General features: G+C 47.0%; 1 protein-coding gene across 2 annotated transcripts; it reads left to right on the top strand.

The window, feature by feature from the left end:
* Positions 1-381: 381 nt before the first annotated feature.
* LOC118080897 (putative peptidyl-tRNA hydrolase 2) lies at positions 382-12233 on the top strand. 2 transcript variants are annotated; one of them, XM_035106912.3, is made up of 6 exons: positions 382-506; positions 661-735; positions 4211-4291; positions 6112-6209; positions 6404-6518; positions 9520-12233. In XM_035106912.3, exons 1-6 carry the CDS (start codon positions 411-413, stop codon positions 9607-9609), a joined length of 555 nt encoding a protein of 184 aa, XP_034962803.1. In that variant the 5' UTR covers positions 382-410; the 3' UTR covers positions 9610-12233. The 2 variants fall into 2 exon arrangements, with proteins under 2 accessions (XP_034962803.1, XP_060127224.1); XM_060271241.2 differs by having other exon boundaries at positions 9493-12233.
* Positions 12234-12701: the final 468 nt, after the last annotated feature.

The following is a 12701-nucleotide window of genomic DNA, read 5'->3' as shown; positions in this document are numbered from 1 at the left end:
TTACGGTATGTATTATTATAAATATTATATATACCGCATACATACCGTAAATAAGAATAAAAATGTGCGCCCCAGCACCGTATATATATACTGTATATGGGCTTTTCCTTGCAGGAGCGCTTGCATATATATATGCCTACCCCGCCTACCCACCTAGCAGGGAGGCTGGAACGCGACCGCGTCACGTGCGGAAGAAGCGACCAAAGGCGCGCGCAAGTTCACGAACCTGGACTGGCCGCGGCGGTCACGAGGGGGAAAGCGCTGCTCGGCGGGCGCCGGCCACTGGTCGCAGCCTCGGGGAGCCAACGCGGCGATTGGCCGAGAGGCGGCGGCGGCGGCTCCCATTGGCCGGGAGGCGGCAGGGGAGGCCAATAGGAGGGCAGAGCGCCGGCAGCAGCAGCTGTAAAAGAATGGAGTCGCAAGCGCTAGACTCGGACTCGGGCGTGGACGAGTCTCTCGTCGCGCCGCTGCTGGAGCTTGGGATCCCTGAGGTGGCGGCGCGGCGGGTGGGTCGCCCGGCCGGCGGATCTCTTTTTCTCGTGGGGTGGGAGGAGGGGATGGGGGCCGCTTGCGCGTTGTGGCGCTGGCGGCGCCGGGTGTGGGCCGGGATCCACCCCTTGAAGCCGATCCTTACGGCCGTCTCCCTTTCCCTTCCCGCAGGCTCTGGCGCTCACCGGGGGCCGCTCGGCCGAGGCGGCGGCGCAGCTCTACTTCAGCAGCGGCCTCGATTCCCAGGTAATCCGTCCCGATCTCCCCCGCCCGATCCCGTTTTCCTGCCTCCTGATCCCGCCGGGGATCATTTTACGGCCTAACCCAACGCACTCTTTGTTTCATCGACCCTGCCTTGCTGCTGCTGCTACGCTTTTTAAAATCCTTGACTCGCAAACCTTTCTTTCGGCTGACGCGGTTTCTGAGCATGTGAAGAGCGCCTCTTTTGCGGTCCGGCACGCTCTGGAATTGGATACTGGGGATTCCCGCGTCGGAGGGTGTGGCGCCCCGAGGTGATCCTCAAGAGGCGACTGAGCAGCTCGCCGAGATTTTTTGACCCTGTGTTGCGACGGTACACGCGTGCCCAGCAACCGCGTGCACGCATTCTTACTCCCCATCCCTTGAAAGACGGGTTTTTGCTTCCTTCCCGCACCCACCCACTAATGTGTTTGCTCGCGTGTGGTTTTCCTGGAAAGCGCAGGTGAGGATTAACCTCCCCAAGCCTAATTTTAGTGGAAATAATAGGAACCTGTGAGTGTCAGGGAAGGCCTCTTGCGTGTCTATGTATGTCTGTGGGTGCCACCTTGGTGACCTGTGACAATAGAAACTAATCGCTGTTGCCTGTTTCACAGCCATTACTTTTTTAGCCTGTCTCTGAGTAACTGTGTCTGAAACACCTAACTATAAGCATGTTAAATACTTATAACTGGAGCTCTTCTCCTCATTCTCCATTTTGCTCTGCTAACCTACTTAATGAATGATCCCATCCACCACACCTATCTGGTTGTTAGGATGCAACTTGGCACAGTGCCCTTTAACTGGTTCATACTGAATGGTTATGGAGGATGACCAGCAACGAGAGTATTTAGCGCCTAGATTTTTGTGATATGCGCAGAAGGCCGTAATGCTGGATTTACATTAAATCAATAGAAGGGGGGAGAGTGTTTCCAGAAAGCCTACTGATCTTTGGAGGGTACTGACACATGCAGGAAGACATCCCTCCTGCCTCCTGCAAAATGAGAAGCCCTGTTTTATGTAAAAAGCAAGTCCACTTGTGATTTACAATATGCATAATCTATGTGTTGGTAACCTCAAGATTTGATTAGTGCAAATCTCTTGGGTCTGGAAGCGTTGGTTAGTGCAGAACGCTTTGGCTAGATAGGAAGGAGACTACCAGCAATACATGGTGTTGCTGCAAAGACCTGCATTGACTTCCCATTTGCTTCTGGGCCAATTTCAAGGTTTTTGTACCAGACCTGTGCAAAGGACTGAACCCACCAAATCTGCCATGGCTTCAACCTCCAGCTGCCTGTCAATACTCCGGGTTTCTATAGTCTGTGTGGCCTTTGACTGTGTGTTGTGCCCCCTCTTAAGTATCTCCTTTTCCCACACTGTGTGGGAGACAACTTCCATGAAGTTTTTAAGCAGAGGTTGGATGTGTGGATCTGTCATGTGTGGATCTAGTTGAGATTCCTGCATTGCAGGGGGTTGGACTAGATGACCATGGGTTTCCCTTCTAACTCTACACTTCCATCCTTTGATGTACAATGCCCTGAATAACTTAGGCCCAGGACTGCTTGAGGATTGCCTTCCTCTTTACAGCCCAAATCTATAACTCGACAATCCTGGGGGAACACTGTTAGCGGTTCTCTGTGGGCCAGAAGCACAACTGGCTTTAAGAAACGAAGCCAATTGTTGCCTCAACTGAGACAATTACATTATCTTGGCAAGAGGAAGCAGAAAGCTTATAGGTGCCCTGCTCTGAAAGCAATGTTAGATCAGGAAAATAACCTTTCCTCTTTCCCCAGCCTTCTGCTGATTAAAACTCCTTGGGGAAGAATCTGTCCTTTTAATAAAAAAATACTGGAAAAAGGAAAAACCTGCCCTTTATCTTAGTGGCAGAAAATTATTATTAGTAATAGTAGTAGTAATATATTGCCCTTTATCTGAAGATCACAGGGCGGTTCACAACATAAAACATAACCTTTCTCCTTGGCCCTTCGGAGTCCTAGTCTACACATTCAGAATAATCATATTTGATGTATTTTAATGTTTGTTGGAAGCCGCCCAGAGTGGCAGGGGAAGCCCAGTCAGATGGGCAGGGTATAAATAATAAATTATTATTATTATACCCTGCTTTCCCGAAAATAAGATATACCCATAAAATAAGCCGTAGCAGGATTTCTAAGCATTTGTGCAATATAAGCCATACCCCGAAAATAAGACATAGTGATAGGCGCAGTTCTGGAGGACGCCAAGGACGAGGCGAGCCTGAACGCATAATAAAAAAATAAGTCATCCCCTGAAAATAAGCCATAGTGTCTTCTTGAGGAAAAATAAATATAAGACAGTGTCTTATTTTCAGGGAAACACGGGTAGTAGTTCATTCAGCTCTGCTGCAGGAAGAAGCTTCTGGCAGGCCTGCCGAAGGGCTATCATGTGTAAATAACATAGCTGAGATTTCTGGTCCTGCAACTGTTTCACCCTGTTATTCTGGTGAAGCGATTGCAGTACATGATACCCTCGTAAAGGCTTCCTTAGCACCTCTTTCCACGGTGAAGTAGAACGAACCTAATTCCACAGGTATTAAACAGCTATATATCATAGAATCATAGAGTTGGAAGAGACCACAAGGGCCATCCAGTCCAACCCCCTGCCAAGCAGGAAACACCATCAAAGCATTCTTGACATATGCCTGTCAAGCCTCTGCTTAAAGACCTCCAAAGAAGGAGACTCCACCACACTCCTTGGTAGCAAATTCCACTGCCGAACAGCTCTTACTGTCAGGAAGTTCTTCCTAATGTTTAGGTGGAATCTTCTTTCTTGAAGTTTGAATCCATTGCTCCGTGTCCGCTTTTCTGGAGCAGCAGAAAACAATCTTTCTCCCTCCTCCATATGACATCCTTTTATATATTTGAACATGGCTATCATATCACCCCTTAACCTTCTCTTCTCCAGCCTAAACATACCCAGCTCCCTAAGCCGTTCCTCATAAGGCATTGTTTCCAGGCCTTTGACCATTTTGTTTGCCCTCCTCTGGACACGTTCCAGCTTGTCAGTATCCTTCTTGAACTGTGGTGTCCAGAACTGGACACAGTACTCCAGGTGAGGTCTGACCAGAGCAGAATACAGTGGTACTATTACTTCCCTTGATCTAGATGCTATACTCCTATTGATGCAGCCCAGAATTGCATTGGCTTTTTTAGCTGCTGTGGGCAGGACCTGGCTTGTGGGAAATGGCGAAGGGCTGTACCACAGTGGCAGAGCACATGCGTTGCATGTTCAAGGTCCCAGGTTCAATCTCCAGAGACAGGCCTTAGGAGAGACCTCTGGCTGAAACTCTGGATGACCATTGCTGGCCAAGTGTAGACAGTACGGAGATGGCTGGACCAGTGGTCTAACTCAGTATGACGCAACTATCTGTGAACCTGAGCTGTAAACAGGAGAGGCAGGTGACTTGCGCTGTGACGAAAGGGACTTGTTCATCACCATCTCTTTCCAGGAAGAAGAGGATGCACAAGGCAGCGGTTACTATAAGATGGTCTTTGTGGTGAACATGGAGCTCTCCATGGGGACTGGAAAGGTAAAGCTACTCATGGGTTGTTCCAGCATTTTGGCCCTTTTAAGTGGCAGTTGGCTTTGCTTGCTGATTTGCTTACATGGGGGCAGGATGATGGTCCTCAGGTTCTTCATCCTTGGCTCACACAAGGGCTGAAAAGTGAAAGCAAACAAGAGTCCTTGAGTAATGAGGGGCTCCTGGTTTTGCAATAAATTTGTGGATGGAGGCCCAGTAACAATACTATTGCTCCTGAAATAAGTCTACCTGCTATTGTTGAGCCCTATCTAGAAGATGATTTGGGTTATGATTCCTATGTAAAAAGGTGAAAACATTCCGGGAGCAAATATATAATGAAATAAAGAAGATGCTAAAATATACTTTCCCCCAAGAAACCCGAAGCCTTCTTGCTAGGGCTGATGGGAAGTGAAATTAGTAAGAACGATTGAAAAATATTCATGTATGCCACCACAGCGGCGAGAGTGGTTTTAGCTCAAAGGTGGAAAACAGCAGAAATCCCAACAATAGACGAGTGGCGGGCTAAACTAATGGAATACGCAGAGTTGGCAAGGATGACAGGACGAAGAAGAGACCAAAAAGACCAAAGGTTTCAAAAGGATTGGAACAAATTTGTGGAATACTTAAAGGGATATTGTAAAAATGTGAAGACGCTGGTAGGATTCACATAAAAACTGCAACAAAAAGAATAGATACCTATGTCTGTGAATAAGATAAAATGGAAAATATTAAAGAGAAAGACGGGGGAAATGGGGAAAGCACATAAAAATAAGAGAAGAAATTGGAAAACCAAATGAGGGGAAGAAGGGAAGTCTGGTTTGGCAAAACATGAGTATGGATGAAAAATCTGTATAAATAGAATCATAGATGTATTAATTGTATAAAATAGAGGTTTGTATTAATATGATAACCAATGTTTATTAGAGGTGTATCAATATGGGAAACTGTGGATTAAGGTTACTTTGGACATATTTGTTTTGTATTTGAGAAAATAATAAAAATCATTTTTTTTAAAAAAAGATTCCTAACTTGTTGCCAGCCTGCGCCTTGCAGGTAATGGCAGGGTATCTCTGCAGCCGGCTGTTGTCTTCTGTCGCAGCAGAGGCACAGCAGATTTGTAACGATGCTTTGGCACAAGCCGTGCGAGGGAAGTGGGTTTCTTGTTTCTTCCGCCCCCCCCATTTTGAATTCATTTTCATTTGATTTTTACAAATACAAAGTTATTAAAATCCAAATATAAATCCATGTACAGAGGTTACTCCGAATCTCACGACTTAACCCCCACCATAGCTGCCAAGTTTTCCCTTTTCTCGCGAGGAAGCCTATTCAGCATAAGGGAAAATCCCTTAAAAAAAGGGATAACTTGGCAGCTATGCCCCCCACCCCCTCCATGGGGTCCCATTTTGAACATTTACAACTGCATATTCTTACATAATCCTGACTTTTATCGAAACAAAACAAAAAAATTCCTTCCAGTAGCACCTTAGAGACCACAACTAAGTCTCTAAGGTGCTACTGGAAGGATTTTGTTTCGACTACGGCAGACCAACGCGGCTACCTGCCTGTATCCTGACTTTTATATCAGTCCATATTGTCCATGGTATTTGTTAAACTACAAGTGAAATAAAAATCCTGCCAGTGTTTCCATCTGCCTATAGTGGTCTCCTAAATAACTTATAGTTTCCCCCCATTCTTTTAAAAAGTTTTTTGTCCTCTTGGTTTCGGAGTTTTGCCATTTTGGCCTGGTCCATCAGCTTGGTTTGCCATTCCTCTCTGGCAGGGGCCTTGCCTTCTTTCCGTTTTTTGATTCCTGGTGCTTATTGTTGCAGATCGCCGCTCAAGTGGGGCATGCTGCAGTTGGCCTGTTCCAGTTGTTGCAGGAGAAGTCGTCTCACAGGGACATCATCAACCAATGGGATGAACAAGGGTAAGGAAGCAAAAGGGGAATGAGGCCTGCGGAGGACACCATCCTCCTAAGACAGGGGTTAGCAAACTTTTTCCTGGGCTGCTGGTCTCTGTAGCTGCCTTAGGGCAGACTCTTGGGCTGGAGGTGCAAGATTCTGCGTCGGGGGTGGCGTGGGAGCTGGTATTACACTCAAGATTGCTTTGCCTTTCTCTCAGCGCAAAGAAAGTCGTACTGCAGGGTTCCAACACGGACCAGTTGCTGGAGCTGCATGCCTTGGCCCTGAGCCTGGAACTGCCAACGTACCTAGTGCAAGATGCAGGGAGGACCCAGGTAATTGGCCAAAGCCTCTGAAAGTCGGTTCGCGCTTCCTAGGTATGTTGCCTTGGACAAAGCGAATGTACCTTGTTCTTGAGTTCTGCTGGGATAGTACGCAGGTATGTATGTATGTAATGGAAGAGGGCTTTAATTGCTGCACATGGGGTGGGGCTTGATGACTTCTTGGGCAGATTGGGTATGTTTGCAAATACCTTAATTACTTCTGGTTTCAGAACTTGAAGGAGAGCAAAAGGATGTTTTTTATTTTCTAGTTAGGCTCTCTATAGGGCAGGATTCATTAAGGGGAGTAGGTTTCAAAACGATGAAGGTTTCCACCGAATGCTGGAGAATGCTGGCTATGGGAGGACTTAGAAATAAAATAAACAAAGCTTCTGCCTTTTGAGCACTGGAATGCTGTTTCTAAGCCTGTAGTTGAAACTGGTGTCTATTAAGGTTCCCCCCCCCCCTACAAGATTGAGCAGAGTTGGCAACTTAAAGGTAAAGGGACCCCTGACCATTAGGTCCAGTCATGACCGACTCTGGGGTTGCGCGCTCATCTCGCATTATTGGCCAAGGGAGCCGGCGTACAGCTTCCAGGTCATGTGGCCAGCATGACAAAGCCGCTTCTGGAAAACCAGAGCAGCACATGGAAACGCCGTTTACCTTCCCGCTGTAGCGGTTCCTATTTATCTACTTGCATTTTGACATGCTTTCGAACTGCTAGGTTGGCAGGAGCTGGGACCGAGCAACAGGAGCTCACCCCATCACAGGGATTCGAACCGCTGACCTTCTGATCAGCAAGCCCTAGGCTCAGTGGTTTAACCCACAGCGCCACCTGGGTCCCAACTTACGCAACTTTTATTTATGAAAGGTTCCTTCCAGGTGATAACAAAAGCTGTGTTCTGCGGCTAGCTGTACAGTTGCCATTTTGGGAGATCCTTTGCTGCCAAGGGGCAAGCTACAAACCTGAAAAATTCAGCCTAACATTCAAAATTCACATCCACTTAAAAAACCCCACATATTTCCAATTTAGATGAGGCTTATCTTGCTGACCTCAACAGTTTCCTCTTTTGAATCCTTACAAAGATCTGGTTTAAACTAGTAGCCCAGCGAAATAATCTCTCGATACCTTGAGCGTTGGAATGTTGAGGCTAGTAGGAGAGGATAGATTGATTAAATAATATTCTTCCTCACTCACGCTAATGAGCTAGTAGCAGAGCACATTCCCTTGTACATTGCAGGAAGCTGGTTGATGGATTTGTGAGAATCGTATGAGCTAAGCAATCCAGATTGGATTGTTCCTGGTAAATCCCCTTTAGTTCCCTTTTAAAAACAATAATGACACAACAGTCTTCTTTTAAAAGTAATGATAAGGTTTACTTACATTCAGTTCACAGTACGGTCCTGAAGGCGGGCTTTAGCTTGTAGTAAATCGGTGCCAGATTTACGTATAAGATAAACAAGCTATAGCTCAGGGCCCCACTCTCTTGGGGCCTCCCAAAAAATTGAAAGGAAAAAAGCCCTTGATGTACATTTCCAAAATATAAGATTAAAAAAACCAAATAAATTAAAACCTACATACAGCAAATGGCTTTAGAGACCTATTAGGTCCATAAATGACCATATAGCATACATTCAACACAACAAACAGCGACAATTTGTTGTTGACAAAGGACAGCTGGACATATAAAGGGCCCCATTACCTTCAGTAGCTTAGGGCCTCATCAAACTTAAATCCAGCCCTGGTTACAATTACAGAGAAATGTGTGGGTTCATTCTCTTGTGAGGGATGAGTCCATGTGCTGCTGGCTGAGATCCAGCAGACAGCAAAAGGCATAATGGAGAGGAGGGATCAAGAGAGTAAGAGGAAGATGGCTGTGTGAATGGCCCCTTTATAGGGTCTGCCAGGGTCACGCCCATCTACCTGGTCCCATGCCGGGGGTTGGTGCTCCAGACCAGATGTGACAGGAAGTCCTCCTGGCTGGAGGAACATTCCCCTGTGTGTCCACTCTGGGCAAACAGGAAATGTTGTACTTGACTGCTTCAGTGATGTTAAATCCCACATTGGGAAAGTATTCAGCAGGGGTTTTACATCACTCCCGCTAGTGTATTCATCTCTTTGTAAGTATCTTTTACATAGTCTACAAATTTACTCCATTCCTTCCGAAATCTCCCGTCGTCCTGGTCACGAATTCTATGGGTTAGTTTGGCCGTCTCCACGTAGTCTATCATTTTCATCCGCTGCTCCGCTATCGAGGGTACCTCCTGCAATTTCCACTGATGTAAAACCTACATCTTTGATATTAAGTAAATGCACGATCGGATAGATATATTTTAACAGCGGGTGGGGGGGGGGAGGGAAGTCGGAGCTTGACAAAGCTGTATGTTCTATAAACATACAGCTTTTAATTAAAGGGAATAGCTCTGAAAACTCCCATTGCCAGTCCACTGTAGAAAATATTCCCATTTCTCCACCCATTTCAGCTGGTTCAGGAGCAATTGGAACAGGCTTTATAGGTGATTTTCCTTACCCCAATGCAACACAATTACTGGTAAACTGGTTAATAGAGAGCCAGTGTGGTGTAGTGGTTAAGAGCGGTAGACTCGTAATCTGGAGAACCGGGTTCGCGTCTCCGCTCCTCCACATGCAGCTGCTGGGTGACCTTGGGCTAGTCACACTTCTCTGAAGTCTCTCAGCCCCACTCACCTCACAGAGTGTTTGTTGTGGGGGAGGAAGGGAAAGGAGAATGTTAGCCGCTTTGAGGCTCCTTAGCGTAGTAATAAAGCGGGATATCAAATCCAAATGTTATGTATGTATTATATTTAAGAATTGAAAAATGTTAAATGAAAACAATAAAAATTTAATGGTGTAAAAAAAAAAGTATTCAGCAGGGGGTCTGCGGTGCTGAACCTCGAATGAGAGCACGGTAGATCGAGGGGCGGCCCCAGCTCTCTGGCAGCTCTCTCCTCAGTGCTTTGCTTGCCCCAGCTGTGGGGTGTCCTCTCTGTGTTTCAGGTTCCGACGGGCTCCCACACGGTCCTCGCCATCATGGGGGAGGAAGAGATGGTGAACCAGGTGACCGGGCAGCTGAAACTGCTGAACTGAGAAGCGCTTCAGAGCGTGGCTCTGTCTCTGCCCCACGTGGAGTCCGCGGGGCAAGCCGCCCCTGTGTGTGTGTGTGCGCGCGCACGCTTTTCTCGTGGGAAGAGGAAGCTCCTGCCGACAGCAGCTCTCGAGGCCCGTCAGGGCAGCATGCCGAATAGAGGGGTGTCTCTCCTTTATGATAAGAAGAGCATTCCTTCTCCCCCCCCTTTCTTTTTCTTTCCATTAAGGCGGAGGCTTTGAAGTTCTCTCCTCTCCCAGTTGGATTGTTAGGGTGCTCTCCCCAATTGGCTCTTGTCATGGATAGTTCTGCATTTCCCATACCACCCTCAAACCAGGTGAGATGATGTACAGGTGTCGCCCAAGCTTGCTTTCTGCGCCGTGTGTGGGGGAAACCATGGAAGGAAGGCCGGGGTAACCTGGCAGCGAAACGGCTGGTCTTGTACCTAAAGCATTTGTCAGTCTCGTTTGGGGCATTATTATTAATTATTATTATTGAAGGAATGAAGATGCCGCAGCCTCTCTGGACCGCTTGTTATGTCGCTGAACTGCTCTTAGGGAGCCGTCGTTGTCTCTGTTTTAGCCAAAAGTAGTTGGAAACCCTTGTCTTTGTATTCCTGCTCGTGGACTGTTTTCCCAATCCTTGCGGCATCCTTCCTGTTGCCCTTTTCAGATGACTTCAAGGCGGGGGGGGGGGGGCGGGGAGGACGGATTTTGAAAGTAGAGCTCGCAACGTACTATCATGTCTCCAGCCAACAGATGGGCGGATGGAATAAGGAATGGCTGTAGGAATAGGCCATAGCTGACACAGGAGGGTTAAAGCAGACATGGAGAACGTTTTTCTTTTGTGCTGGGGGGGGGCTGTATTCCTGGGTGGGTGGGGTAATCATTAGGGCTGCATGCTAGCAGTGGGCGGGATCCTAGTCTTTTCTCCCCTGCCTTCTCACACACGTCCCCAATTTTGCTCCTTTCCCAGCCACCCACATGAAATTAGGCTGCCCACCCTTGGTTGAAAGCAGCAGAGAGAGGCAGCCAAAGCAGGGGTAGCCAACATGGTGCCCTCCGGACGTTGCTGGACTCCCAACTCTCATTGGCCTCGGCCAGCATGACCAATAATCTGGGGTGTGTTCAGCAAAAACCTGGAAGGCCCAATGTTTGCTACCTAGCCTAGAGCTAAGGACCGGTGTAGAAGAGAATGCAGCTTTGCTGGGGTTCGGCGGTGTGCGTTCCTTCCTTTCCCCTCCCGTCCGATTAAAAGCCCAGTGTGAGTTGTTCCTGTTTCGGTAGAACAACAGTATTCAACAAATAAATGAAAAACGTGCCTCTTGAGAAGAGAAGCGGGGGGAAGGGGGAGACAGACTTGAGAGCTCTGCTGCGCAGGTACTTGTCGAGTGGCGGGGCCTTTTCCAAGGTGGCAAAACAGAAGTCCAGTAGTCTTGGTGCCGTTCCCATAACACCTCCCTAAGGCATGTTTTAGTGTTTGTTCCAGATTCTAAGACATTCAGAACAAGAGGCTCGCACACCAGGTCTGCGACAGAGGCGTGGGTCTCTTGTTGTAGCGGTTTTTCTACCTGCTAGACATTGATATTTCCAGGACTCTCCCCCTATACCAAATTGCAACCTGCAATCCATTTTTGGACTTTTCGTCCTTTCCATTTTTGGACTTTTCGTCCTTCTGCTGTGAAAGGAATGAATGGTGGGCATTTTGAATTTTTCTGACAGCAGAAACTTGGGGGTGCAGTCAATAGGGGAGCCTGGGATTGCATGGCTCGGCTTAGCTTTTATATAGGGTTGTATTCGCTCAAGTCTTGGGTCATAAAATTTGGGTCAGTGTCGGTGGGCGTAGCCAGGTTTTTTGTTTGGGGGGGGGCAGGACCTCAGTTAGCTATGTGTTTTTATTGATTTTTTTGGGGGGGGGGAGTTGCCTCCCCCCTTGCCTACACCCATGTCAGTGGCCCAGCCAGTTGAAGGCCAAAACTGTTAGCTTGTCTAGATGAAAGAAGGTAAACCTGGTGTGTGGTTTGCTCGACCAAAGTTACCAGCTCTTTTCCGACGGGGCTCTCTGCCTGTTGAAACAGATATTCCCTAGGTCTCATTTTTCCCAGCATGCAGATGACGTGATGAGAAAAGCTGTCTGCTTTAATTTTTAAGTGTTTTTTTTAAAATAAAAAAAATACATAGGTAACTCTAGATGCCACCTGTAACACCTGTATTGCCGCTTGTCCAGTTCAGTTTTCAGTACACATTGACAGCTGTGGAAATGGGTGCCAAAAGTTGGAATGGAAGATGTAATATCACCCCCACCCCCTAATTTTGTTTTAAGGTGGAACTCTAGTTGAAGGTCTTTTTCTAGCTGTAGCTTCAATTAATATAAAAATACTCCCTGCGGGTTGGTTGCATAGCTCTGTGTCCATGAGAATTACGACGATTCTGTTATAGTAAATTTGCAAAAAAGGGAAAAAAAGCTTACGAGTGTTGCAAATAGGCCATTCACCCAGTCCCAGGATATTGCAGTCCAGATAAGATTTGCCGACAAACTCCCCTGCTTTAAAACGCGGCACAGTATTGTGATGTGGCCCAATATTTGACTTCAAAAGAGGAAACTTTCCCCAAGTGAGGAGATAGATTTTTAAAAAAAGAGGAAGTTGAAAGGTGAAACCCAGAGGATCGAGTCGCTCCAAAATGCTTAGGAGTTGTTAAAAAGGGCAATATTGGAAGCTCAGCAGGAATGTTTGCGGCAGACCAGGTACGATGTCATGAGGGCCCAAGACCAAGAGGATGCCAGCATGATTAAAGAGCAGAGTCAGGGAAATTGTTAAGGAGGCCCTTTTCAAAATACGGAAGCCTTATCTAAATGAAAAGCAACAAGAAGGAAGCAAAAGCTTTGGCAAAACAAGTGCATGCACACAGTAATGGATGCGTAAATGAATTTGAATACATTAGTAGCAGGAGACCATCTAGGGATGTGGTTGGACCTTTATGACAAGGAAGCCAAAGGATGATAAGGAGATGGAGAAGCTGAATGAATTATTTGCATCTGTCTTCTCAGTGGAAGTTTGCAGGGCAGATTGCAGTGGCAGAACTAATTTTTTTGC

The sequence above is a fragment of the Zootoca vivipara genome, chromosome 2 (genome assembly GCF_965207765.1).
Source record: "Zootoca vivipara chromosome 2, rZooViv2.hap1.1, whole genome shotgun sequence".
Classification (NCBI taxonomy): Eukaryota; Metazoa; Chordata; class Lepidosauria; order Squamata; family Lacertidae; genus Zootoca; species Zootoca vivipara.
The sequence above is the reverse complement of the archived record's forward strand: the minus strand, read 5'-3'. Positions and strand labels throughout refer to the sequence as shown.

Excerpts from the sequence above, each read along its gene's own strand:
- LOC118080897 (XM_060271241.2), top strand. The coding sequence starts at position 411 with ATGGAGTCGCAAGCGCTAGACTCGGACTCGGGCGTGGACGAGTCTCTC. Across the intron at positions 507-660 it reads CTGAGGTGGCGGCGCGGCGG|GCTCTGGCGCTCACCGGGGG; the intron begins GTGGGTCGCCCG and ends CCCTTCCCGCAG. Across the intron at positions 4,292-6,111 it reads TCTCCATGGGGACTGGAAAG|ATCGCCGCTCAAGTGGGGCA; the intron begins GTAAAGCTACTC and ends TTATTGTTGCAG.